The sequence below is a fragment of the Pteropus vampyrus genome, unplaced genomic scaffold, assembly GCF_000151845.1.
Source record: "Pteropus vampyrus isolate Shadow unplaced genomic scaffold, Pvam_2.0 Scaffold287, whole genome shotgun sequence".
Taxonomy (NCBI): domain Eukaryota; kingdom Metazoa; phylum Chordata; class Mammalia; order Chiroptera; family Pteropodidae; genus Pteropus; species Pteropus vampyrus.
In genome coordinates this window covers 1039664-1065603 of record NW_011889068.1, presented here as the reverse complement: position 1 = coordinate 1065603, position 25940 = coordinate 1039664, and the positions used below count along the sequence as shown (strand labels likewise).

The 25940-nt window shown below is 44.1% G+C and overlaps 1 protein-coding gene across 1 annotated transcript in view; it reads left to right on the top strand.

Annotated features, from left to right (window-relative positions):
• The first annotated feature begins 299 nt into the window (after positions 1-299).
• The window catches only part of SNX31 (sorting nexin 31), a 61046-nt gene continuing 35405 nt past the window's right edge, over positions 300-25940 (top strand). Inside the window, exons 1-8 of the mRNA XM_011376195.1 lie at positions 300-365; positions 472-546; positions 9120-9234; positions 10990-11054; positions 17609-17719; positions 21603-21693; positions 22657-22744; positions 25845-25914. Of these exons, the coding sequence (XP_011374497.1) occupies positions 300-365; positions 472-546; positions 9120-9234; positions 10990-11054; positions 17609-17719; positions 21603-21693; positions 22657-22744; positions 25845-25914 (681 nt within the window). The remainder of the gene's footprint in view (positions 366-471; positions 547-9119; positions 9235-10989; positions 11055-17608; positions 17720-21602; positions 21694-22656; positions 22745-25844; positions 25915-25940) is intronic.

The window sequence follows — 25940 nt, the reverse complement described above, 5'->3', positions numbered from 1 at the left end:
GCGCAGCCAGTGCAGGGAGGGGACCAGGAGCCGGTGCGACCAGGTTCTCCGGCCCCACCTGCGGACCCCGGGGGCGAGGGGGAAGCGGCAGCTGGGCTCCGCCCCCGGACGGCGTGGCCAGCCTGGCTGCGCCCGCCGCCCCAGGGCTCACAGGCGCGGACCGCGTCGCCTCTGGTTTGGCTCCTGGACTGTTCACGTAGCTCGGATTCGGAGACCGGGCCAGCGCCGCGGGTCAGACGGCTCCTCCGCTGCAATCCCAACCCAGACTCGCGAACCGCTCCGCCGCCGCTACCAGAGCCATGAAGATGCACTTCTGTATCCCGGTGTCCCAGCAGCGGCCAGACGCGCTGGGGGGCCGCTACACGGTGCGCCCGGGGCCGGGGTCTAGCTGGGCAGGGAGGAGGCAGGAACGTGGCGGGGGCTCACCTGCTCGCTGGGCTAATATGGGACAGGACGTCTCTGTGTTTGCAGCTGTACTCAGTGTACCTGGACGGCTTCCTCTTCTGCAAGGTGCGCTATAGCCAGCTATATCGTTGGAATGAACAGGTGAGCGGGTCCGAGGTGGGTACCAGCCTGTTCGCCTGAGGCAGGTGAGGAAAAGTGCGCCCACTGGGGTCTGGGAGCGCGACTCTGTCTGGCGAGATACTGGGCCTTTTGAGGCCTGAGGGCAGGCTCGTGGTAAAGATTAACTGTAAATTGCTAGGCATACAACCTAATGAATACGTGGTGATTGCTGGGCCTAATCACCTACAGCTGGGAGATGAGGGGGCCGGGTGCAGGTGATTCTCCCAACCCCTTTCCAACCCAGCGATCTCCACCAGACCATCCACTGGCAGGGTGATGATGAGCTCCATTTCAGTGCCAGGACAATGTCCTCATTCAGAATGAGCAAACCATGTCTAGACCAAGGTGTAGTCTTAGGAAGCGTGCGCGTGGGTATTTAATCTCCTTTCTCCCAGTTTCTTAAGCTGACCCCCTTTAAAAGGTGTGTATTTTTGTTTTCAAACGACTGTATTAATAAGTTTCAAGTACTGGCAGGCTTGGAAACCCAGGAAACTGATGAGGAGAATATCGAGGCAGGAGGCCGTTTCCCACTATAGTTTCTCACTCTGAAGTCCTTTTGGTATTTTCCTTGGGGTCAGTACAGACTGATTTATAAGCCTGCTCTAATGGGTTTTAGTGTCCTGATAAGGAAGTGTTGCAAGTCTTCAAAATGAGTTAGAGGAATAAAGTTTGGAAATAAACTTCATCTTCTCCTCTCCTCCACTCCCTTGCACATTTTATTTATTTATTTAGATTTTGTGTCCTGGTAAAGGAAGAAAGAGAAAGAAAGAAAGAATGAATCCATGGGTTTCCAGTGAGTGGATACACCATGTTTCTTTTTAACATCTTCTGTTGATGGACAGCTCAGTTTCATTTTTCTACGGAATACCTCGCCGCAGGGAGCCTTCTTACTCATTCACAGAAAAGCCCAGCTCCAATGTGGTTGTTCATTCGCGTGGTGTCTTTGAATTGCTAGTACCTGGTACAGTGCCTGCGATCCAGTAGACCCTCAGCAACGATTGCCAGATGACTGGATCAGGAAGGGTATGGGTTCAGACTTCAGAAAGATGAGAAGCTGCTTGTGACTAAAAATGTGTCTGGGGAGTTGGGAGGACTGCAGAGGCAGGCAGATGGGGATCTTGAAGGATGAGAAAGAATAGGTGTTTTAGGCTTTTGGAGGAGGAGGTTGAGGTATCATCTCCCCCCTCATCTGTCTTCCTGCAGTGGGATTGGGGAGGGAGCCCTCACAAGGTGAAAAGCAGGAGACAGCAAGATAGTGGGAAGGAGCAGGGAGATGGTGGAATTGACTGACCACTTCCTGGCTGGTCACCTCACCTTTTCTCTGACATTCAATTTTCTCATCAGAAATCAAAAGTAAATAGGTGGTTATGATTGTCAATGTCCAGTGTACTTGTGAAGATTACACCCAGTTTCTTATACAGGCTGGCACATAGTACATGCTCAGTAAGCACTGACTAACCCAGAGGCTTGAAGGATTCCTGAATCTGGCTCTCCTTAACCAACAGACTCAGGAAAAAGCTTGTTTTCAGAAGAACTTGGACCTATCAAATCCTAGCAGGTCCAGAAGCAGAGACATAAAGTTAGTTAATTTTCATTCTTGGTCTTCTGTTTTGGAAGCCAAGAACAAGAAACAATTTGTGATTCACTGCAATGGATTCTTAAATACTGAATTGCCACAGCCCAGTGCTCTCTGGGGCAGTATACAATAGATTATTAATGAACCCCTATTTGTTCCAGATTTCTCAAAATTCTAAAGTGGAGATTTTTTAACGCAGTTTCCAACTACATTACACCTTGCATTTATCACTGTTTCCCCTTTCTGTAGGAACAACTCCATTTTAAAGAAACTAGTTAGATCTTAGATGGCTATTGGTATTTATTATTAATTTAAAACAATAACTAACAATTAGGTAGTTACTGTGTGCTAAGGTTTGTGCCAAGAGCTTTACATGAAATAGCTTGTATAATTTTTACAACGGCCCTATGAGCTGGGATTATAGTTAATTCCGTTTAACAGATGAGAAAATTGAGGCACAACTTGCCCGAAATCATACTGTTAGTAAGTGTTGGAGCCAGGATTTAATCTCTAGCACCTTCTCTAACCTAATGTGTTTTGTGGTTTCTTACAAAGCTGACAAAATAAATTGTATCGGTAAAATGTGTCAAATGATTGAGTTCAAACTAACATGCTTTTACTCCATTTGGAATAACATAATAAAATTCCCCAATTTTAGGTGTTCAGAGTGATGAATTTTGGTAAATTTTGGTATACAATTACCACCACTATAATCAAGATAGAGAACAGTCCCCACATTCTTCAAGTTCCCTTGTCTCCTTTGCCCTTGATCCCCTCCCTTCACCTCTGGCCCCAGGCGACCAAGATCTGCTTTTTGTCATGAGAGTTCCATGCACGGGATTTAACTCCAGCTGCTCAGCAAGCCCCTGTAAGGTTGGTGTTGCCGTTGTCATCATAACTCCTATTTTATAAAGTGTCTGAGTAAGGTTGCTAAATCCAGCAAATGAAAGTACAGGATCCCCAGTAAATTTCAGATAAATAACACTCTTTTAGTATAAGTATGTCCTGAGCAATATTTGGGGCACACCTTACTGTATTTTATCTGGCAGTCCTAAATCTGAGACTGAAAGCTTGGGTGACTTCTCCCAGCCGCTTCTCATCTAGATTTTCATTCTTCCTGTTCCCTAGATGATGTGAAATGGCTTCAAATTCTTAATCTGATTTAATACAAAACACAATAAAAAAGAAAACAATATAAAGGCCCCATCTGTATGTGTGCGTGGTGAGTATAAGTGTACTTCCAGTTGATTTCCTGGGAAGTTCTGTATCCCGATAGAATAGAAATGTCATCTTATAGAATTAACTAACTTATTCATTTACTTAAAAAATATCTACTAAGTTCCTATTAGATGCTGTGCACTGTGTTAAATTAAATGAAGACTGAATTGAGCATGTGTCATTTTTGGCTTTAAGATTGGATTTCTATTTTATATGCTGTACATTGTTTTATATTGATTGTATATTAGATAACTGTAAGATTGAGGAGGAGCACCTGGCTCAGGTGAGGTGGCGTGGTCCCTGTTTTTTCTCAGCTAAGCTACATGGAGGCTAATGCATATAGATTAAACCTGGGGAGAGATGGTTATGTTTCCAAGAGATCATTTGTGACCTGGGCCCTCTGAAGTCGTCACCTGCAGCCTTGTCCCATGGTGAGGCTCCCTCAAAGTCTGGCAGCTTGCCCCACCTCTGCTGCTGAAATCTGTCCATCTCTCTGCTATGTGAACTGCCTAACCTGACTTCTTTCTGTCCCTTTAGATAAATAAAAACCAGTTTGATTTATGTACCTGCTTTTGCCTGCATCATCCATCTCCTTCAAATGGATTTAAAGATATCTGTGAAGGAAACATTTAACTGGCTCATTTGGCCAAGTGTTAAAATGAGGCCATCTGTGTAAATGAAACTGAACTCTATGAAAAGATTCTTGCCTCTTTGCAAACGTCCTGCCAGCATCAGACATGGCAATGGGGGCAAGCCATGTAAGCTTGCAAACGCTCTTTCGTGGGAGAGGAGGGCTCTTGTATCAGGGTAGCCCATTCACCCCCTCTACCTGGCTCACATCCCATTCCTGGAGAGACCCTGGCTTTCTGGCCCACTGGTCAGGGATCAGTCCTTTCTCAAGGCCCACCTCAAGCTTCCCCTCCTCTGGGAAATCCCTCTCGATGGCAAGAGATGTCTTTATTTGATTCCTGTGCCATTTAGAGTTTAGAACTTGCCACGTTCCTCTTTTTGTGTGTGTATATTTTGTCTTCCCTGATTATTTAGTTGCAAAAGCCAGATACTTAAATAAAGGAATGGATAGAAGCTGTAGGCATGTTACTCAACAGATAATCCTACTTTAGTAGGTACTCAATAGAGATTTACTAAAGGAGGAGGAGGGAAGGAGGAGGAAAGTGAAGGGAAGAAGAAAAATGTAGTGAAGGGCTGCCCAAGTTCTGCTACTCATTAGCTTGTAGGACATTGGTTTAAGTCATTTTATCTCCCTGAGCTTCAGGTTACTCTTCTTGGCAAGTAATTTTGTCAAGGTGGAAGAATATTGTCAGGTACCTTCATTGTCAAGGTGGGAGGTTGGCAGTGTTAACAGTGATGATGATCACAGGGTTTTTTTGAGGAGCAAATAGGATTATATATAAGCTACCAGGCTAACGTTCTTTGGTACCAGATGCCACAGCCCAGATTGCTTTGAGCTGTGGCTCTTTATCTGGAGAATCTGGGATTTTGATTACAAGGGGCCTTTTAAGAGGTGGGATAAGTGAGTCAGCATTAGAAACAGAGACTTATTGAAAGGCCACTGTTTGTGTCTGTAATTGTGTTTGTCCCAGGTCACCGTTCTGGGAGAGGTATGAAGGCTGTGAGTGCATAGGGCAGGGAAGGAGGTAATATTTTCAATTGGTCAGTAAAGTCTTCTTTGTGTTAAAAGACAGAACTGCATGATAGAAAAATCAGTGCAAGAGATTGTTCTGGGATTAAAAATATATTATCTGAACATGGTCTTTCAAAAAAAAAAAGACCAAATAAACAAAAAACACCTCACAATAAAAGAACAGAAGCAGTGTGTTTTCCTTTTGATCTCTTGAAACAATTTTTTGAAAAAGTGGGCTAAGCTGTAATGCTGGATCATTCTCAGTATGCTACTGGTTTTAATAGCTAAACTATGTGCTGTCTGAGACAAATAGAAAAGGCTATATTTTGATAGAGTTGAAAAGCTTGTGAAGTTGAGAAGTGACTTTTGGCAGACTTGACTAAAGTTCATTATATGTTTATCTTCCCCCTTCCACCAATATTAGAGAAGGGAGGGGAAGTTTCCTTGAAGAGGCAGCTCAGGTTGTAAAACCTGCTGGGAGAGTTTCTGCACTTGTGATGGGTATTAGGACCTTGATCCTTGTTTTCTCCCAGGTCGTGGCCTTAGGGTAGGGACTTCCACAGGATGCTGTCCTGCAGATGGGTCACCGGCAGCCCTGCTGGCTCAAGGCTACTGTGATTCAAACATCATATCAAGGGTACCTGCTATCTAGCTACATGACTTATCACTGTTGATGTTGACCTTGGTCACCTGGCTGAGGTTGTGTTTGTCAGCTTTCACCACTGGAAAGTTACTCTTCCTCCCTTTACGTAGTGTACTCTTTGGAAGGAAGTCATTTTGCACAGCCCACAATTAAAGAGTGAGGAGTTATGTTCAGCCTTGCAGGATGAGTGTTTATATAAATTATTTGGGATTTTTGCACAGGAGATTTGTCTATTCTCTTCATTCATTCAACAATTTATATCTGTATAGACTCCTGGATATTTACTTTATACTTTGGGTTATATTTCAATATGATTTTATTTTGTTGCTCAAATTGTACCAGCGTTGACCTGTGTGAGCTCTTTGTTTGCGCCAGTGTCTTTTCGATATACCTCTATTGTTGATTTTTGTTGTTGTTTTTACTGTTGTTGTTTTGAGCACTTCCTTATTTTCTGGTGCTCCAAGATGCTCCAGACTCATCTCGCATACGTACTGCCTCAGTCCTAGAATCAGCCATTTCTCCATGGAACCCTGGTAACTTTTTTTGGAGAACAGTATTAGAAACCAAGATCTGGGCACTAGGTGTGTTTGTTGCTACTGCACTATTGTTGCTTTCAGGTCTTCTCAGCTGTTATATATGTGTACAGGCATATCTGTAAATAGTTCTATATGTAACAATCTGTATCTATATCTATAAATATGAGTTAATACCATTATCTTCAACTATAATCCATTACCATATGGATCTTTCTAGCCTATTCCCCTTACTTATCTGAAACTCCCAGTCCAACAATGAGAAACCTGATTTCCACTATCTGCCGTCTATTTACTTAATTGTTCATTTCTGTACACATATATAGAAGTATTTGAATTGTTAACCTGTATCCCCATGGCAAACAACTTTATCAACTAGAGCACAGCGTTTATGTAGTTTCTGTTGCTTTTAGTTTTACAGACCCCACTCATTTCCAAAGTTGCTTAGGTCAGTGCGTGTTTCTCTTTATTGCAATGTGTCAGACATTTGTAATAAAGCTGAATTGTCACATTCTGCATTCCATCCTGAGTTTCCCCCACCTCCTAAATGATTTTTAAAATATTTTCATACGTTAAGGGTGTGTTTTAAACTTCATTAGCTTTGACAAATGCATAGCCTCATGTATCTACAATGACACTATCATGTGAATAGTTTCACTGCCCTGAAGAATTCCATGTGTTCCACCAATTCACTACCCCTCAACCCAAGCTCCTGGTGACTATTGATCTTTTTACTATCTCTGTAATTTTGCTTTTTCCAAAATGTCATATAATTGAAATCATACAGTATACAGCTTTTCCAGACTGTCTTCTTTCACTTATCAATATGCATTTAAGTTTCCTCCATGTCTTTTCATAGCTTGATAGCTCATTTCTTTTTACTGCTGGATAATATTCCACTGTATGGATGCACTACAGTGTATCCGTTCACGTATTTAAGGGCATCTTTATTATTTGGGGTAGTTATGAATAAAGCAGCCATAAACATTCACACACACATTTTTGTGGACATAGTTTTCAAATCTGTTGGATATATATCTAGGAGCATGATTACTGGATATTATATAGTAAATATTATACAGTAAAACTACATTAACTTATAAGATATTACCACACTATCTTCCAAAGTGACTATATCATTCTGTATTCCTTCCAGGACATGAATTAAAAAAATTTTTAATCACAAAAATAACTGTTGGAATCAAATTCAAATTCTCTAAAAATCAAATGAACAATGACCTAGCAGACCAAACAATATACATCATGATGCTGTATCTTACCTACAAGCAGACAGTTAATAATGTCTAGAAAGTTACCAACACTGTCCAATAGAATTTTCTAGCTGATGCTCTATATTGGCTTTTCCCAGTTCTGTAAGAACTTGCCATATTTTGAGTGGTTACTGAGTATTTAAAAATGTGGCTAGTATGACTGAGGAACTGAATTTTAAATTTTATTACATTTTAATTAATTATAGTTCAAAGTTAAGGAGTCATAGGTGGCTATCATATTGGATGGCACAGTTCTAGGTCTTTTAAGGATACTTGCTTTTACTTGAGTGAGATGGGAAACTCTGCAGGATTTTGAGCAGGGCAATGGAATGATCTAACTTACATTTTAAAATATCATTTTAGATTCTGTATTAGGAGTAAGCTGAAGGGAATCGAGGACTTGGAAGGCTACAGTAACCTGAGAAAGACGACAGTCGTTTGGCCAGGCTGATGGCAGTGGGGGTGGAGAGGAGTGGTCGGGTTCTCCGTGCATTTTGAAGTTAGGACCTATGCAAGGTAAATATTTGCCAAATGCACACTGTATTTGTGACAAAGGCCATGGAATTAAAATTCTTCCCTGTTTTCAGTCTCGTCTGTCTGGAACTGTTTCATCTTCTTTAAGCATTGACTATTGTAGCAGTAAGAGTTTAACCCCTCCAGAGGTGCCATTAAAACCTGACTGGGCGTCTGACTGGTTTCCTTTATCTTGCTTTAAGGAGGACGATGCTGTGCCTTAACCTTAAGGTGCCACTCTAAGCGTAGGGTTGGCATGAAGAAGACATACCTCGGTGATCTTAAATTAAAAATCATTTTTAATGCTTCCACTGCTGACTTGAATAAATATAATTGTCATGGTTTGGGGTCATACGTGTGTGGGTGGAAAGGAAGGGTGTGACCGGCTTTCTAGTGGGATCATATGTCAGCCTTATGGGAATTCTATAAACCAACCCTGTCCAAAAGAAATATAATATGAGCTACACATGTAATTTAAAATATTCTGGTAGCCTGACTAAAAAGCATAAAAAGAAACAGGTAGAATTAATTTTAATATATTTACATAATCTAATATATTCAAACTATTATCATTTCAACATGTAATCAATATTAAAAATTGTTAGATATTTACATTCTCTTTTATAAGCAGCTAAGTCTTTACAGTCTGTTATGTTTTACACTTAGAGCACATCTCAGCTTGGACTGGCTGCATTTGTAGTGCTCATTAGCCATAGGTGGCTGAGTGGCTGCCATATTAGCACAGCTGTAAACACCTGCTGTTACGCTCAGATTTGGTGGAGGCAGATGTGGGGTAGCAAATTAAATTCCTAACAATCATCATTGATATTATAGATACTATTGAGGTGTGACTTGTATGATGTGAGTGGTAGGTAGTCTTGTGAAAACAAAAAATTTTAATGTACCCCAAATCTACCAAACTCAGACTGAAGTTGTCATTCTGTGATATGTCTAATATGGTATCTCTAGGAATCTATACTGAAATAAATTCCTCCTTAAGCCAATCAAAGTATCTCTCTTTCCTCCCTTCGGCCACCAGGAAGGGTTAATTTTAAAGAAAGTCCTGGAGTGAAGTGTGCCCTCTGAGGGGGCTTTGCTATCTCCCCAGCCTTGACTTGGAGGCTCTTTGCCATAAACGTGTGTTTTGTGCATCTTTCAGCTGAGACGAGTGTTTGGAAATTGCCTGCCTCCCTTTCCACCAAAGCATTATCTTGCGATGACCACATCTATGGCCGATGAGAGGAGGGACCAATTGGAACAATACCTGCAAAATGGTAGGTCTTTGGATTTTTCATGTATAGATTTATTGAGATTTAGGTTCCACATCATAAAATTCACTCATTTAGAGTGTACAATTCAATGGTTATTCGTCTATTTTCAGGATTGTGGAGCTATCACCATGATCTAATTTGAGAACATTTTCATCACTCCAAAAACAAATCTCACACCTATTATCAATTGTTCCCTAGTCCTCTTTCCCACCAGCCACTACACTAGTCTCTATCTTTATACAGTTGCCTGTTCTGGACATTTTAGATAAGTGGAATCTTACAATATGTGGCCTTTGTATATGATTTAAAAAAACTTTCTTTTCTCTAGCTTACTTTATTGTAAGAATACAGTATGTAATATATATAATGTATAGAATGTGTGTTAATTGACTGTTTCCAGTCAAAATGCTTCCAGTCAAAAGCAGGCTAAGTTTTGGAGAAGTCAAAAGTTATATTCGGATTTTCAACTGCATTAGGATTGGTGCCCCTAACCCCCACGTTGTTCAGGTGTCAACCATATACAATGAAAGCTTCATTCCCTTCTACCCCAGACCCCCAGGCTTCCTGAAGTAAACACTATTCCAAGCAGCTTGTGTATTCTCCAGAAATGATCTGTGTGTATACGAGCACGTATGTACATCTCTCTTTGTTCAAAAGTAATTGAAACTTAGCCTACACATTTTTCTGTATCTGATTTTTAAAAACATTTTATTCTTAAAGAATCTCTGACTTACAGAAAAGTTGCAAAAAGTAACAAAAAAATTTCTGTAGACTCTTCACCCAGATTTTCCAAATGTTAACATTTTACATTTGCTTCATTGTCTCTTTCCTGTGTGTGTGAGTATTACAAATGTGTATGTGTGTATATGTGTGTGTGTGTGTATATATATATGTATATACAATTTTTGAGATGCTTGTGTTACACAACCCACTTCATCCTTAAATAGTTCTGTGTGTATTTTCTAAGATCAAGGACATTCCCTTCTATAACCATGATACAATTATCAAAATCAGCCAACTAACAGTGATACAACAATGTTTTCTAATCTAGAGACCTTGTTCACACTTCACCAACTATTCCACTGGTGTCCTTCACAGCAGAAGAAACAAAAATTCTTCTGTATGTTCGTTTTTTTCATCTTAAAATATATATCTTATAGATCATTCTAGGTCAGCAATTATGGATTTACCTCATTTCTCATGGCTGTACATTGTTTTTAAGCATAGTAAATGAAAATTTTAGAAGTCATCTATTTCTCACTTGTCTTTTGTAATGGCAAATATACTTCATTTAGACCTGTTAAATAAGCCCGTTCAAACTCAAAATGTGATAGTTTTTGAATTTGCATTCTCTCTTGGTTTGTTTTCTCACGTCTTAGGGAAATACTCCTTTAACAACTGCCCTTTTCACACATGATCACGGTGTTTAGCAGGTCACTTTCCCAGGTTCAGCCTTTATCCATGTCGTCAGGATGCCTCCCACCTCCACTTTGTCAAGATGGCTGTTGAATGATCCCGGTACGCATGAGTAAAATGATTCCTGGAAGCGGTCACCTGGGACTGCTGTGGTTGTCAAGGCTGCCTGCAGGAGGCAATCGCTGCAGATTTTCATGTATCTGGGAGGTCACAAACTCCACTGCCTTCGAGGAGGCAGCGGTGCTCTGGCGAGGGCTGGAGGGTTCCTTGGAGGACAGAGCATTTTAATAGAGAAGGCAGCCCAGCCCCGTGCTAACCTGGCTCGCTGTCCATGTTTTTCAGTAACTGTGGACCCGAACATGTTGAGAAGTGATGTCTTCGTTGATTTTTTAAAAGTGGCACAGCTGGTAAGCTTGCTCTTCTTCATTAATGTTGTATTTCGCTGCAGAATATATCTCTTCGTTAATCACGTGTGCATTTCTAGCCATCAGCCCTACAGAAGCTTACTTCAACTGAAAGTTGAAGTGTTGTGTCAAACAGAACATTGGCGACTCGACACAGGATGAGTACATGTCTGGGAGACGTTGGTTAGGGAGCCCTTCTAAAGGCAGTGACATCTAAGCTAGTATCGGAAGATTTTGGGGGTAGACAGGGAGATGAAATTATACTCTAGCTTTTTCTTTTCATTAGGAGAAAGAACAACAAACCACTTAACATCTGGTAGTCTGGGAGACTCAGGACTGACATTAGGAAAACAGAAGCAGTCGCCACTTCTTACTGGGGGCGGGTCTACTCCAGCTGCCAGTAGACTCTTCCCTTGACCCCTTCTAGGGCCATGGTGACTCATGAGTAGTAAATAGGTGCCGTCAGCGCCAGAGAGAATTTGCTAGCCAAGCTTGCAGCAAGACTGCTCCTGCGGGGCTGGTGGGAGTTGGGAGGGCTGGGATGAGCAGTGGTGATATGTGGACGTGCCAGACCATGAAAGGAGCCCAGGGAACAGAGAACAGGCAGCTTCCCCATCTCAGTATTATAGAGACCCTACCTGGATATTTTCACTGTGTCTGATGAGTTCTTGGCCTGCAGTTTCCAAGTCATTATTGCCAAATAATCACGGGCCCACAAGCCTGGCTCTCCAGGGCTCAGCAAGCACAAGCTCTGGGCAGGAACACACAGCATCAGAAACGTGAATCCAAGAGTCCAAGGGGGGACTTTCCCACAGCTGGCCAAAGGCAAACTGCAAAAATAAGAGGGGTTTGCCTCCATAGGGGCGTTTAATCAGGGCTAGGCCAGAGCCTTAGGTACAGTGCCTCACAATTTGTTGACGGAGGTGCTATCAGTGTCTCTTTTTCAGTTTAAGTTATTTGTCCAAAGACACATATCTCACAAGGAGAAGAGCTGGGATCTGACCCCAGAAGCCTGTATCAAGAACCCCTGCTCCACTGAGGTTATGAGATATTTCTAGAGTGGTAGTAGCCCACCCAGCCCTGCCACCCATGGTCTCCCTTGTGTTCTGTGTTTAGACCCTCTCTACTTACTAGGCTCTGTGCTTCTGCCCTGTGATCACCTTAGAGATGAAGGGACTTTTGGGAAGGCAAAACTGAAGTTTTCAGACTGAAGACCTTTTTACGTGTCTAATTCTTAAACTGTTGTGTTCTGTGGCCTCATGTGAACATGTTGAGAAAAAGAAGACAAGATATTTGGAGTGGCTTTGGTGTGCCTGAGAAGTTAGGGTAACTTATGTATTGGGGAAGTTTTGCCCACTGTGGCTATGTTTGGGGATCTAGGAAGTGACTATTTCCCCATTTCCTCTTGAGAATGTTTCCCTTGCAGTGAAATGATTAGGGCCTATTATTAAATGTGATGGAAATTTAGAGTTTGGCAAGTTCAAGTACGGATTTTCTGGGATAAGAAACCTCAGGTGTAAGCATCAGGGCTGTCAGACATTCCTCTTCCTCAGAGCAGAATTTCAGTAAAGCACACCGGTTGATATTCTTTGGGAAATTAACAAATTTCTCAGGTTATTAAAATCAATTTGAAAAGAATTAGCACATGTTTTAAAGTGTGTTAAGGGAGCCCATGATATTGGAGGATTGCAATGTTTCTTAAAGGGAAATGTGTCCATTTTTCTAGTGCGAATTGTTTATTTTGTTTCTTGATCTTAGATCAGAATGACAGCTTAATTAAGGTTTGGTTTTTCTATAATCCAAATTCACCAAGTTGGCTTTTTACCTCTCATTGTGCTTTTGTATTGCATTTACATTTATTAATTATATACATTCTAGTAAAATTGAAATATCACAGAGGCCAAACTCCTCCTCGATTACTACTCCAAACCTATAATGTTTTATCTGGCTTTTATTTCATAATATGAAGATTTTTCGATGCATTGTTTATCCTCCTTACCATATCGTTCTAAAAATGTTTATTTTTTTCAAAGCAAAATGTGTTCGTGGTTTTAAAAGTAAAATAGTGCTAAATAGGATTATAACCATTTCCTGCTCTCCAGAGGCAGTGGCTTTCAAATCTTTCAGCTTTTCTTTAGAGATTTAAAAATCTGGAGGTTACTGATATACATCTCTAACTTTCTCTTGTTCTTCAATTTGTAGACATTATCCACTGATTGCCTGTTATGGGGATGGGGACTTGGCTTTCTTATATTCCTCCTTTCTTCTCAGTTCTGTTATGTCACAATTTATAGCTGGTTGGCCAGAATCATGGGTGGCCTGGACTTGCGATTGGCGTCTGAAGTTGGTGCAGCCTTGTGGGACCGAGCTGAACCTGTGGGGTCTGTGCTAACTCCAGGTAGCTGGCGTCAGAAGAGCTGGTATGAGCAGAGTCCCATGAGCAATATAAGACCATTGGAGGGTTTTAAACAAGAGGACATTTTTAGGTTTACATTTAAAAAATATTTCTCTCCCGTATTTTGAATCCCAGAAGCTATGCAATGGATTTTGGGGGCTTTAATCATCTTCCCCACAATCTTCTTCAAGTCATCTCCTGCAAACCGCCTCAGATAAATGCCGTTTAGTAAAAATATATATATATTTCTCAGGAAATGCGGAAAATAGTTTGTGGGGGAGAAGAATGGAAGCAAAAAGACCAGTAAGAAGGCCATAGCAGGGGTCTAGGAGAGAAGAGACGTCAGTTGGGTCTAAGGTGCTGGCAGTGGAGATGAAAAGTGGACGGATTTCAGAGATAGTTTAAGATATAAAATGTACAGGACTCAGAACTTGAAAGGATGTGAGTGTTGGAAACATCTTCCTGAATCTTTTCTTGTTTCCTTTACTTTTTATCTGTTGCCACCAATTCAAATCAAAGGCATGTATGTCTTCCTCCTCATTCCCAACAATGACAAAATAAAGCTGCCATCTGAGTGACTGTAATGAGTGCCGTTCCAAGTTTCACACGTTACCCTTTGAATCCTCCCCGCAGCCCGATGAGGTGGACGCAATTGCCAGACTTATTTTAGAGCTGAGGAAATGGGGAATACGGAAGGAGAGTAACCTCTCGAGGTTTATACCAGGTCGCATGCGGGTGCGGGGGGTTGGGGGGCGGGGAGGCTGCTAACCCGAGCAGCTCTGTGGCTGGTGTGGTTCTTAAACAGGTGGTTGGCCCCACCCCTCAGTGCCTTCCCCGCGGATTACCACCACAACCAACCTGCCTCGAGTCTCCCCATCCCCCGGACTCTTTTCTAGTCTATTGTCACCACACTGCCAGAAAAATCTTTCTATAACTTCATTTCTATCCTTCCGTTTCCCTGATCCAGAACCACCATGGCTTCTTTCTGCTTTTTACATGAAATTCTCGAGTGCCCGGTTCACGACCACCTATAATCTTACTTGCCCTACTAATCCACTCTGCGTCCTCACTTTTCTTTTGCAGGAGAATTTAATAAAAATATGCATTTATGTCATTTTAACTGTTTATGTAATTTAGATATCTTACTGGTCTGCGATGTGGTTTGAGGTGGGAGTTGCACTGAGGTAACTGAAATCAGTGGTAGATTTTCCTTTAGAATTATCAAAAATCAATGACCTTCTTTCCATTTATTTTATGAATGTTTTTCCCCTGAGGTAAGAGAGGTCTGTGAGTATAGGCCAAAAACCTTTAAGAATCCAAGACCTAGGCAAAGTGTACCTAGAAAGGGACTATTTGCGGCAGTTGCTCTGGGAAACCCTTCACCCTTGATTACCTGTGCAGCAAGCAGCTAAGTTGGGGGCCTCGGGGTCCTGCTATGATTCACCATCAGTCAGTTATCATGCCGGGGAACTAGGGAAATCTTCCAGAATGCCCCTGGAAAGGTGAGAATGAAGACAGTAAGAAAGTGTGGCCCTAGGTCGTGTGGGGGTTGCTCAGGACCTGTGCTGTGCAGGGAAACCAAGGGCCCTGACATCCTCAAAGGATTCTGGGAAATGGAATGTGCCAGGACTGGTCGCTTGGAGGGAAAGCCTGGTTGGTGGTTCTACGCTGCCTGATGCAGAGGCCCGTTCTGACAGGAAGAAGTCACAGCAATGTTTGAAAAGTGACAAACATGCTGATCAGTAAGTGGCAAATTCACATCATGCACCCAGAAACCTAGTCTATGGAGGGAAGGAGCATAACATGGTGCCTTATGCTGGTGTTATGGTGGTAACTTGGTGGCCATATAACTTATCCAAGCTTAGATGCTTGGGGGAGTGAAAGACGTGCTGTAATTATTACACTTGTATTAGGCCGTGTGGGTTGCCATAACAAAATGCAGACTGGGTAGCTTAAATAACGAAAATTCCTAGAACTGTGAGAAATAAATTTCTTTTTCTCTGTATGCATGGAGAGAGCAGGCTCTCTAGTGTCTCTTCTTATAAAGGCACTAATCCCATCACGAGGGCCACCTAACCCTAATCACCTCCCAAAGGCCCAATCTCCAAATACTACCACACTGGGGGTTCGGTCTCAACATATGAATTGGGGTGTGGGTGGGGGGAGGACACATACATCCCATCCATAGCAATGCTGGATGACAGGTTCATACTGGAACCTTCCCATTTAGAGCCCAGGCCCCAGAGTCATGTGGAGCTGGCCTTGACTCCTGCCTCTGCCACCATCTAGCAATGTGTCCTCAGGCAAGTTACTTGACCTTTGTGAACTCTTACTTCACCTGAAAAAAGGGAGATTAATAAGTATATATGCCTCATGGAGTTGTTCTGAGACTTATGAGTTATTATATGTAAAGCAGTTAGCACACAGCACCATGATCAGTGTCAGATCTAACAATATATTTATATATAACGAATACATACATATTTATAAATGATATGCTATATATACACTTGCCTATATATGAAGATATACTACATTCACAAATGTAAGGTTTTTTGTTTTTTTTTTGGACCAACCCTTTGAATTTGGAAAACAGCACATTTTCTCTTCTAAAGTACTTAGGTTCAGAATCATAGAAACTTAGTAATTGTAAGTATGGCAGTGGGAGGGAGGTTAAAATTTAAAGTTAAAAATTTTTTAATAAAATTAAAGCTTATCTTTTGATAACAAAATTAGGAAAAATAAGCCTGTCACTAATGTGATTGGCCTTTTCAGGTACCTGATCAATGTCGTTGAGTTGTTGCATCCCCTGGTTTTCTACAAAGCCTGACGCCTGGTCTGCTGTGTCTGTGAACCTGGCGGGGAGCGTCCAGGAGGACTAAGGAAAGCGGAGGTGTTGCCCGCTCAGGTGGAAGGGTTTCACCTGGTCAGCCTACCTGAGCTCCAATTCTATGATCTCCAAACGATCTTCAGATTGATCATTTAGATCTCCTCTCCCCAACCAGATACCAGGAAGGAAGGTGACCTGGGCTGGATAAAAAAATTTTAGTCACTAGAAAGAGATTATACTTCCCCCTTCCCACTCTGCCCTTTGTGTGGGGAAGCAAGTTGCTAAACTGCAGTGGGCTCCCAGCTGAGGGCCGACACCCCCAGCTCTCCGCAGCTCTGCTTGTGCTCATGCGTTCTTGTGTAGTAGTCTTAGAACACAGAAAATGGTTTGAGTGACTCTCAGTTCTCCCGAGGATGCCCCATAATTAGTGCCATTCTCAATGCCTAGAAGAGAAATGAGCTCACTGCATGCAGTGGGTGCTGGGCACTAGGAGTTAACCCTGTTGTAGGACCAGGGATGAGAAAGGCTGTGACCTGAGTCAGCCCCCTGGAGGTAAAGCGACCCTGTAGACCGACAGAATCCGTTTTGGGAGGTGCTAGAAACAGCCCATCCTCAGCTGCAGCACCCTGTGAGACCTGCCTGGGAAGCCACTGGCCACGCCCCTTCCTGGCGTCCCTCTTTCTATGGTAAGCTGAGCACCAACCTCAGCTTTGCCCTTTCCTAAACTCTGATGGCCTTCCAGAGTCTCTAGCGTGTCCTTGATATTCTAGAGCACTTCACCCAGGGACCTCACAGATCCCCAGATGTGCACTCGCCTCCAGCACAGATGTGTCTCCTCACAGAACGCATGAACACAAGCAGAGCTGCGGAGAGCTGGGGGTGCCGGCCCTCCGCAGTTTGGGAGCCCCCTGCAGTTTGGCACCTTGCTTCCCCACACAGGCCTCAGAGTTTGCACACTTCAGATGTTTGATGTAGCAGAATCATAAATTACTGCATTTTATGGACTTTTAGGGATGCCTGGAAATATTCGAAGAGTTAAAATCTGAGACCACCAAGGGTCACTGGGATGAGTTTTTTTAAATGGATACTTTGTTGTTCATTTGGAATTATTCAAGCTGTGAGTCATTGCTTTGCCTCAGCCCTTCTCCACACCCCCCTTCTAATCCCTGCCCTGCCCTGCCCCCTAGAACCAAATCTCTGCATTAGCTCTGTGTGCTTCTGGGGACTCCATACCCCCAGGGCCTGGGGAGAGGATACTGCTGACTGTCCCCTGCTGCCAGGTGCCCCACCGAGGGCCCTGTGGGGCTCACCGTGCTTTCCCTCTGCTCACAGGACACGTTTAGCATCACTGCCAAGAAAGCGACTCTGGACATATTTCTGCCGGATGGAAGGAGCATTCAAGCTGAAATTCTCACATCAGACACCGCCGAAAGAGTCCTAGAGGTAAACTCCATCCAAACTCCAGCTCCAGAACTGCACTGAGGAAGCATTCTTTTTGAAGGCAGGGACTAGGATACGGTTGCCTTCTGGAAGCTTCTTGCCTGTCATTTCACTCTGGATAACATATCTGTAGAGATGCTGGGATTTTCTGGGAGACTGACCAATGAATCTGAGCTATAGCCAGTCCCATGGGCCCCTGTTGTTTGCTTTCTTTGTGGGCGTCAGTTTTCCAGCGATATCTGAAGGCCTTCCCAGGGCTGCTGTCGGGTCCCTGGAACAGCCAGGATATGCCCTGGAACCGAGCAGAGTGCTTCATTATGGGGGGCCCATGGTCGGGAGCTGGAAGGAGGGCAGAGCCCAGATGAGTCTGAAACAGGCTGCACCCACGTGAGCTGGTGACAGGTTCTAGGAGAGAGTGACAGCAGAGTTCTCAAAGGCTGAAAGAGTTGTCCCTTCTCCCCCACAGGGAAAACCCCTGAAACCAATACCTCAGTGGGTCTAATTCTGTGCCAGACCTGAGTTTTAGTTGGTTCTCTGAGGACTCCAAGGACGAGACCTAGAAAGCATCAGATGTGGCCATCAGCAGCTCTGCCCTCGGGCCTGTCCACCCTCTGAGCTGGGCTGCCGAGGGGGTGCGGTCTCCTCACACCCACACACTGCTCCCAGGCCCCTTTCCTTTGGAGGTTTTAGTTCTAATCCTACAGAGAAACATACCCAGGAGAATAATATAAACAGGAGAAAGTGGGAAAGTTTCTAGGACCTTGCCAAGTTCAGAAAGCTCTTGTGCTGGGGTCATGGTATCTGCCGCTCTCTGAGCTGGAAACGAGCAGAAGTGTTCCCTGTCAGGCTCCCAGCTCTGGAACTGTCTTTACCTACATCTGGGGGTGGGAGAGGGGTCCCTCCTTGCATTGTGGCTCCTCTTTCTAGCCTGAGACTCAAGCCCGCCCGTGCCCTCCCAGCCTCAGAAGAGCAATGAGCATCCCTAAGTTAGGGGACACCCCTTCTCTAGATCTTGGCCCTGCTTGAGCATGAGCATTTTGGATCTTTCTTCTTGCTAAAGTCACTGCACACACTCCACCCCCATCTTTCACAGCCCCTGTATTGCTGACCTGGTTGAGTGGTGTCAGCAGCCACCTGGTTGCTGAGGCCACCCAGTGAGAAGCTACCCTCGGCTCCGCCCCCACCCTCCCACCACTGTATCCCAAGTCTCTCTCCTACTCACCCCTTCTCCTGTTTCCTCCTCTCCATCTCCATGCTCCTCGTTTGTGCTCTTAACGATCTCAGCTAGATTTCTATAGCAGCCCCCAAACTAGCCTTCCTGCTTCCAGTCTCGCTAATCTTCTGCACTGATTTCCAGAATGATCCTTCTAAATAATAAATAGCATCAAATAAATAAATAGATAAATAGCATCAAAGGCCCTTGATGCTTGAGGAGATTTATACAAAAAAAAACCCCAAACCAAACCACAGTTTCCTTGATTGTCCTCCTGGCACCTGCAAAACGGGAGACACAGAGTAATGAAGGAGAAGGACAGTAACAGTGAGAGTGGGGGCTACACAGACACCTCCAAGGCCCGGCAGGTGACGCAGACGCATCTGCACAACCTGAGATGATTTGGAAACGGTCGGGCCTGTGGGACAAGGGAGAGTGCCTGCCCTGCCCAACAACACCATCATTGACATGTTTTTTGCACACGGGTCGCTGGCAACCTAGATATATCTGCAGCTGAAGCTGGCTGCTGTTGGGAGTTTGGGGTCTCCCATCTGCTGGGGTTTGGACAATTTCTGGATTCAAATGACAGTGCTGCCATGTCATAGCTGAATGAGTTTGGGTAAGTTGCTTAAACTTTCAGAGTAACGTCTAAGTAATTATACAGATAGCTCATGTTCCTTTGCAGTGGTGGTTATGGTTATTTATCATAATTGGTATTGTCATTGATGTTATAGGGAGAGCTGAATAAGAATTGAGTAGGGCAGTAAGGCTAGGCTACCATAATACCATCTGCTTTGTCCAGGTCCCCTTGTAACTAGCAACATAAGTTTAATTAGGTACATCTGTGATCTCAGAAAAATGTACTTTCTCTCTTCCAATCACAATTGCTTGTGAAAAATTCCAACCCACGACACCGACTTCATTACCATCAGGTAGGTTTAACTGGAGGTTCCCCCCTCAAAGTGGTGGAGTTCCCCCCATATTAAAGTGAGCACTTTGCTAGGAAGAAATGTGAATTCTTCTCCAGCGGCTGGGAAATTCTCTAGCTGGCATAAAACTGTAACTTAAATTTTGTAATTAAAAGTTACGGTCTGTATCTCCTCAGGCATACTTGCTGCCACTCTCGCTTTGCTGTTCCCAATCATCTCATGCCCAGCAATAAGCTAAAAATCTTTTTTTCATTGTTTTTCATTGTTTGTGCTTATGTAGTTTTATTGCTGGTGTTTGTGTTTTGAAGCACCATTAACATTTGCTAAGGAGGAAATATTATTGTCTCTTCATACATGCTTACTCCTCTCAAAAGAAAGTGCTTGTATTTACGACTTTATAAAAGCTACTCCATTTCCTTTTCCTATTCTTCTGTCTGCCTTGGCATGTAAGCTTGCTGTCTTCACTGAATGATTCAGAGAAGAGAGAATCTCATTTGAGTGGACGTGGGTCATATTTACTCTAGGACAAGATGTCTTTACCATGTTACCTACCAGCACACGCTCACCCCACACACAGAGGAGCCCTGTGGTTTGAATTTGGTTTGGTTTGGTTTGGTTGAAGAGAGTGATGTAGAAAGAAGAATGGGGATGAGTGTTAAGTAAAGGTGTGAAAAGTTCTTGGGCTCTTCTTTATTTGCAAAGCTATACTGAGAGCGCCCACTCATCCCACCCACCTAATAAGACTTCCTCACGAGGTCATTTTCAGATCCCCAACAAGAAAAGTCCCCCTTCGTGCCTGGTATTTGGACAACTTCCATCGTGAGAAGTTGGAGCCATGGTTAAAGCTTCAGCTCACACGCGGCCCTGTAAAGGCGAATCCTTGGGTGTTAGAGATGACCTAGAGGATTCAGTCGGGGCACGCAAGGAAATCACTGAGGAGCCCAGTCTTACAGAGAGAATGGGCTGGGTGGGTGAAGAGAGAGGGAATCTGGGGTAGCATGGAAGTTCCTGCTAAGGGAAGGGGAATGTGGGTGGAAAAGATTATGAGGTTACAGGCTTGTGACCCATTGGTAAAAATGAACCCATTGGTGTTGAAATGAAAGCCGTTTGATGTGAAAGTCATAAAGGAACATGAAATGAGGGCAGCCTGTGCCTGGGATCTAAGGATTTCACTGAGCAAACGCCATATAAATTAGACTTGAACATCACAGGAGACGTCAGAGAGAAGCACGCCTGGGCGTGAAAGGCGGAGAGTGGCTGGTACGCTACTGCCGGTACACTATATGACACCTGAGCAGTAGGGGAACAGCTTTAGTCCCCATATCTGGTAATCCAGCCCATAGGAAGGTAGACTGGCGTGCAGGACCCCGGGGGCACGTATCACAGAATTACAGATGTTCCTTGAGAATGACCACTGCCGTCCAGGGGGCAGTAAAGTCCAAAATGATCCAAAAGCTCCTCCATATTTGGGATGAGACAACCAACCTCAGGGACAACCAGCCTCAGCAGAAGCCAGTTCATGTCCATTGTGGTAGGACAGATTTTCTTCTTCACACTATTTTTTTTTTAATATCTAAATTTTCTAAAATGAGTATGTACCATTTTTAGATTCAGAAAACATTTAATGTCTGCTAGCCCATTAAAGCACTTTTTATCGATGTTTCCAGGCTATTTCAAATTCTGCGTATCACAATAAGCCTGGTGGCCACTCCTAACGCCCCGCTTTTCTTGTCTTTGGTTGAAGGTGGAGTCACAGAAAATTGGACTGTGTCGGGAGCTGCTGGGCTACTTTGGCCTATTTCTCATTCGGTTTTGCAAGGAGGGCAAGCTCTCTGGTAAGAAGGAGAGAAGGAACACAGGGTGGGCAGGTGTGGGCAGGCACTCAGCCCAGGAGATGCAGGAGTCATGGCTGAGGGGCCGGTCACCCCCGTCCCACGCCAGGGGAACTCCCCAGTGTGTGGTCCCTACTACTGTTCTTTGCTCCTGGATCAAAAGTGTGGGGATGGGAGGTTTCGTCTGTGTTCAGGGTGAGTTGGGGACGAGCAGCTCTAGAGAGGTGGCATGGACAGGAGCGAGATGCCAGGTCTTTCCAGAAACTGCACTTCCTCTGGCCGGTCCCAGCCCCAATCCTGATGTCCACCTCACCTTTACCAGTGTCCCCTGGCTGCTCACTGTCAGCTGTACCACAGTCTCCTGAGAATGGAGTGCTAGACTCTAGGCATCAGGGCATCCCATCACCGCTATTTCTCCTTGTTAAGGAATATTTGCGATAGAATGTGGGTGATATAAATAAATTCTGAGATTCTTAAAAAAGATGTAACGAGGTAGTGAAAGATGACAGTACGTTTCACATAGCTTGTGCTTTCCTCTGCAGTGCATTTTTAGATATCATAAGTTTTTTAGCTGTGAAATGCTATCAATCATCTCAAAGTAGTTTACATATGTCCTCAAGAAGCTGTGAGAGGAAGTTTCAAGTTAGAAATTAAGGGGTTTGTGTGTTGGCGTGGCCACTGGGCTACGTGGTGTGCTGGTGAAGGGGCTGGACCTCTCTGGACCTGTTTCTTCATCTATCTCAAGGATAAAATATCACTTACTAAGGTGCTGTTATTTTATCAGAATAAAATATTATTTATATTTTGAATAAACTTTAGAAAATTAAAAATTACAAGTGCAAGAGAATATTATTATTGTGTTTTATCCTTTCCAGTGGTAATGCTTCCTGTTCTCATTTTAAAGCCACTGTATGTAAACTATTTGTGCTGTTTCAACCAGTAGGACTCCCTCTCCCCTTTCTGTAGTCATGAAAAAATTGGCAGACTTTGAACTCCCTTATGTGAGTCTTCGAAGCTCTGAAGTGGAAAACTGCAGGGTCGGACTCAGGAAGTGGTGAGTAAGCATTGTGGCAGTGCGAGATGAGGCGATCTTAGCACTGCTGATCAGAATTGGTCAGTCTCACCATGTCGGCTCACAACCCCACAGCGAGTGAGAGACCAGGAGCTTAGCAGGGAAGGAGAGAGGGAGGAATGAACGAGGACATTTGTCCTGAAGAATAGGATGCTGAGGATGACTTTCACTGATCTTAAGTAAATACCTGAAGGATATTATGAGGATGACAGTCATGAAGGTAAGGCTTGGAAAACAAAGGCTGTTGGGGTGGGGATAGAAGCTGGTAACGGTGAAGCTCTGTGGGCCACAGGCTTGCTTTGCAATGGATTACTGGCTGTATTCATTGAGGGCCTTGTTGATGACTACAAGTGGGCCTGATTCATCTGTTGAACTATGGTATTCCCTGAAGCCGAAGGCTGGGCTTTGCCAGCTTGCAGAGCATTTGAACTCTAAGTAGTCGGCTTACCTTTCCTAAAGGATTCCAGCAATGAACACACATATACCAGGGCCAGCCATATTCCTAGATCAGTAGGACACCTTGCAAAAAATACTGTCATTTCCCCCAGAAACAGAGGGCCCTATGGAGAACAAAACACAGAACACTTCCCCCAGCCCGCCTCCACACACACCCTGTCCCCTGGAGTTCCCAGTGATTATTACCATGGCTGTATTGGATTGCTTCTTTGGTTCACTCTCCCCCAGCTCAATTATTCTCTAATCTGAGCACAGAAGCTTGAAAGAAAGGCATTTTGAAGTTGAGGAATGGTAGTTCTCTTGACCTCGTGGTGCCCTGCTAGAGCTCCAGTCTGCGGTTTTGGATTCTGGAAGGATATTCCCAGCAAGGCTAGAAGTTCATTTACTGTTACTCAAAAGTATTCTGAGAAAGGGTCAAAAGCTGTGGCGTGGAACCCTGAGAAGGGAAAAGGAAAACCCCTTCACAGTTCTATGGAAGGGTTTATAGAGTAGCTGTTCTGGAAGCTGCTTAGTAGCACGAGTGGCTGAGCACGATTATTCCTGGGATCACAGTACATGAATTTAAGTCACGACTCTTTCAGGGTTTAGCTGAATAACCTTAGCCAAGTTATTCACGCTCTCTAAGCCTCAATTTCTGTCTGTAAAATGGAAATAATAATAATAGAGTCTACCTCATAGGATTATTGCGAGGGTTAAATAAAGTAATCTATACAGGATCGTATACTCAGTAAATTTTGGTCTGGTTTGTTATCGTTACATTGAGGATAATAATGATCATAATAGTGACAATGACAATGAAAATCCTTGGGGCTTAAACTTTTTGCATATAAGTTCCCCAGAGAACTTGAGGTAGAGGAGAGATGAGAATTCTGTCCCTCACCTTGAAGCCTGAATTTGGAAATTGGGCTTTGCTTATGTCTTCTTTAAATAGGTAAATTCTAGATTATAAGTGCAAGATAAAATGTCTCCCCTATCACAAAGCAGTGTCTTGGATCCAGGCAAATTGCCTTTGCTCATGGGAACTGGGAAGAAGGGAGGTCCCACTTCACTTGTTAGAGGTGAGGAGCAGGTCACTGAAAGTGGAGGGACTGGCGTAGGATTCCGCAGGTGCCTGGTCCACTTTCCAGAGTGAGTTCTCACTAGGTGGGAGCAGGGAGCCTAGCTCCACTGCCACGAGCTGTGGGATTCCTAGCAGATGAGGCTTTGCCGTGAGGCCTAGCCAGAATCTTAGGGATTTTTCTCTGTCCATGAATCCCCTGGTGCATCTTTCTAATGATGATATAGTTCTTTCCAGACCAGAGGGTGCCCACCCTGGCCTCTGAGAGCTCCAGGCTGGGATGGGCCTGGGTGCTCTCTGACTCCCCAATGCAGTAGTTTCTATTCTCTGCCACAAGGGATCCATGGGAGGCGTGAGTGAAATAGCTAAGTGAGATGTGAGTAGAAATACTTCAGTTGCTTCTCCCCAGAATGAAGTTGATCTTCAAGTAATATTTTCATCCTTTTCCTTGTCTAAGCCAGTCTCATTGGTCCAGTCACCCTACACATCTGAGTGTAGTGATTCTGCTTACCTCTGCCTTCAGATTGGTTATAGACCAGCCATAGCACACCCTTTCCTGACCATTTCTGTCAGTTCTTAGCATGATACCATGCTTATACAGTAACTGTCATTTCAGTTCATCCTGGTGATTATGGATCCATTAGACAGACACGGAGCCCTGCTATTTGCAAGTCACTTTGCCAAGTCCCAGAGGGGCAACTCTGAATAAGACCCAGCCCCTGGGTTCAGGGGTCTTCATAGGTGGTATCAAGATCAAGTTGATCAGAGCAGTGATCAGGATAAACTCAAGTGCCGAGGAAGCACAGTAGGTGGGCTCCTAACACAGCCTTGCAGAGTAGGGACCAGAGGAAGGGACATAAGGACGAGGCTTGCAGGCAAAGGCAGACAAGTCAGGGAAGGAGGTGCTGAGGGGAGTGGTCTTCCAGACTGAGGGAGAGGAGAGAAAAACACATGTAGAGTGTGGGGGAGGGGAGGGCAGGGAGGGTAAGAGATGGAACTGGAAATGAAAGCGGGAGTGTCCTATGACACTCGGAAGTGAGCAGGATAAATGATCTAACTCCTGGGACTACGAGAGTCTGAAAGGTTGCTTGGGAAAGACCACTTTAGCTAGAATGTAGAAGGTGAGATTGAGGCAGAAAGCCTGCTGAGGATGTTACCAGAGCAGCTCAGGCAGGAGATGAAGGTGGCCTGAGTGCCAGCCGGTGATATGGATGTGGGCGGGGGGCAGGTGAGCGCGCCGGGTATTGTGGGTGGAGAAAGCGCGTGTAAGACGTGGCGACTCAGAGTGGGGCTGAGCGTGAACAGGGATGCAGCCTGTTCCTCTAAAGTGTATTTTTCGGCATTTTTGCTCTCTGTGCTCACCAGGCTAGAGCTTACAGTACAAAGAAATAGAAAACAGAGGAGGTGAAGGAACAAATTGAAAGCCAGACGAGGAGAGGGGTGGGGCTTTGTTAGGAAAGGGATTCTGGGTTCACAGTGCAGAAGGCCACCTCTTCAGAGAAACTTGCTCCCAGCTGTACCCATTAGTCTTGTCAAATGAATAAACCTTAATGCTCCTGAATTATGCAGGTACCTGGACCCATCCCTCGACTCCATGCTGATGGACTGCAGAGCAGCTGTAAATTTGATCTATATGCAGGTGAGGGTAACCAAGAACCATCAGAA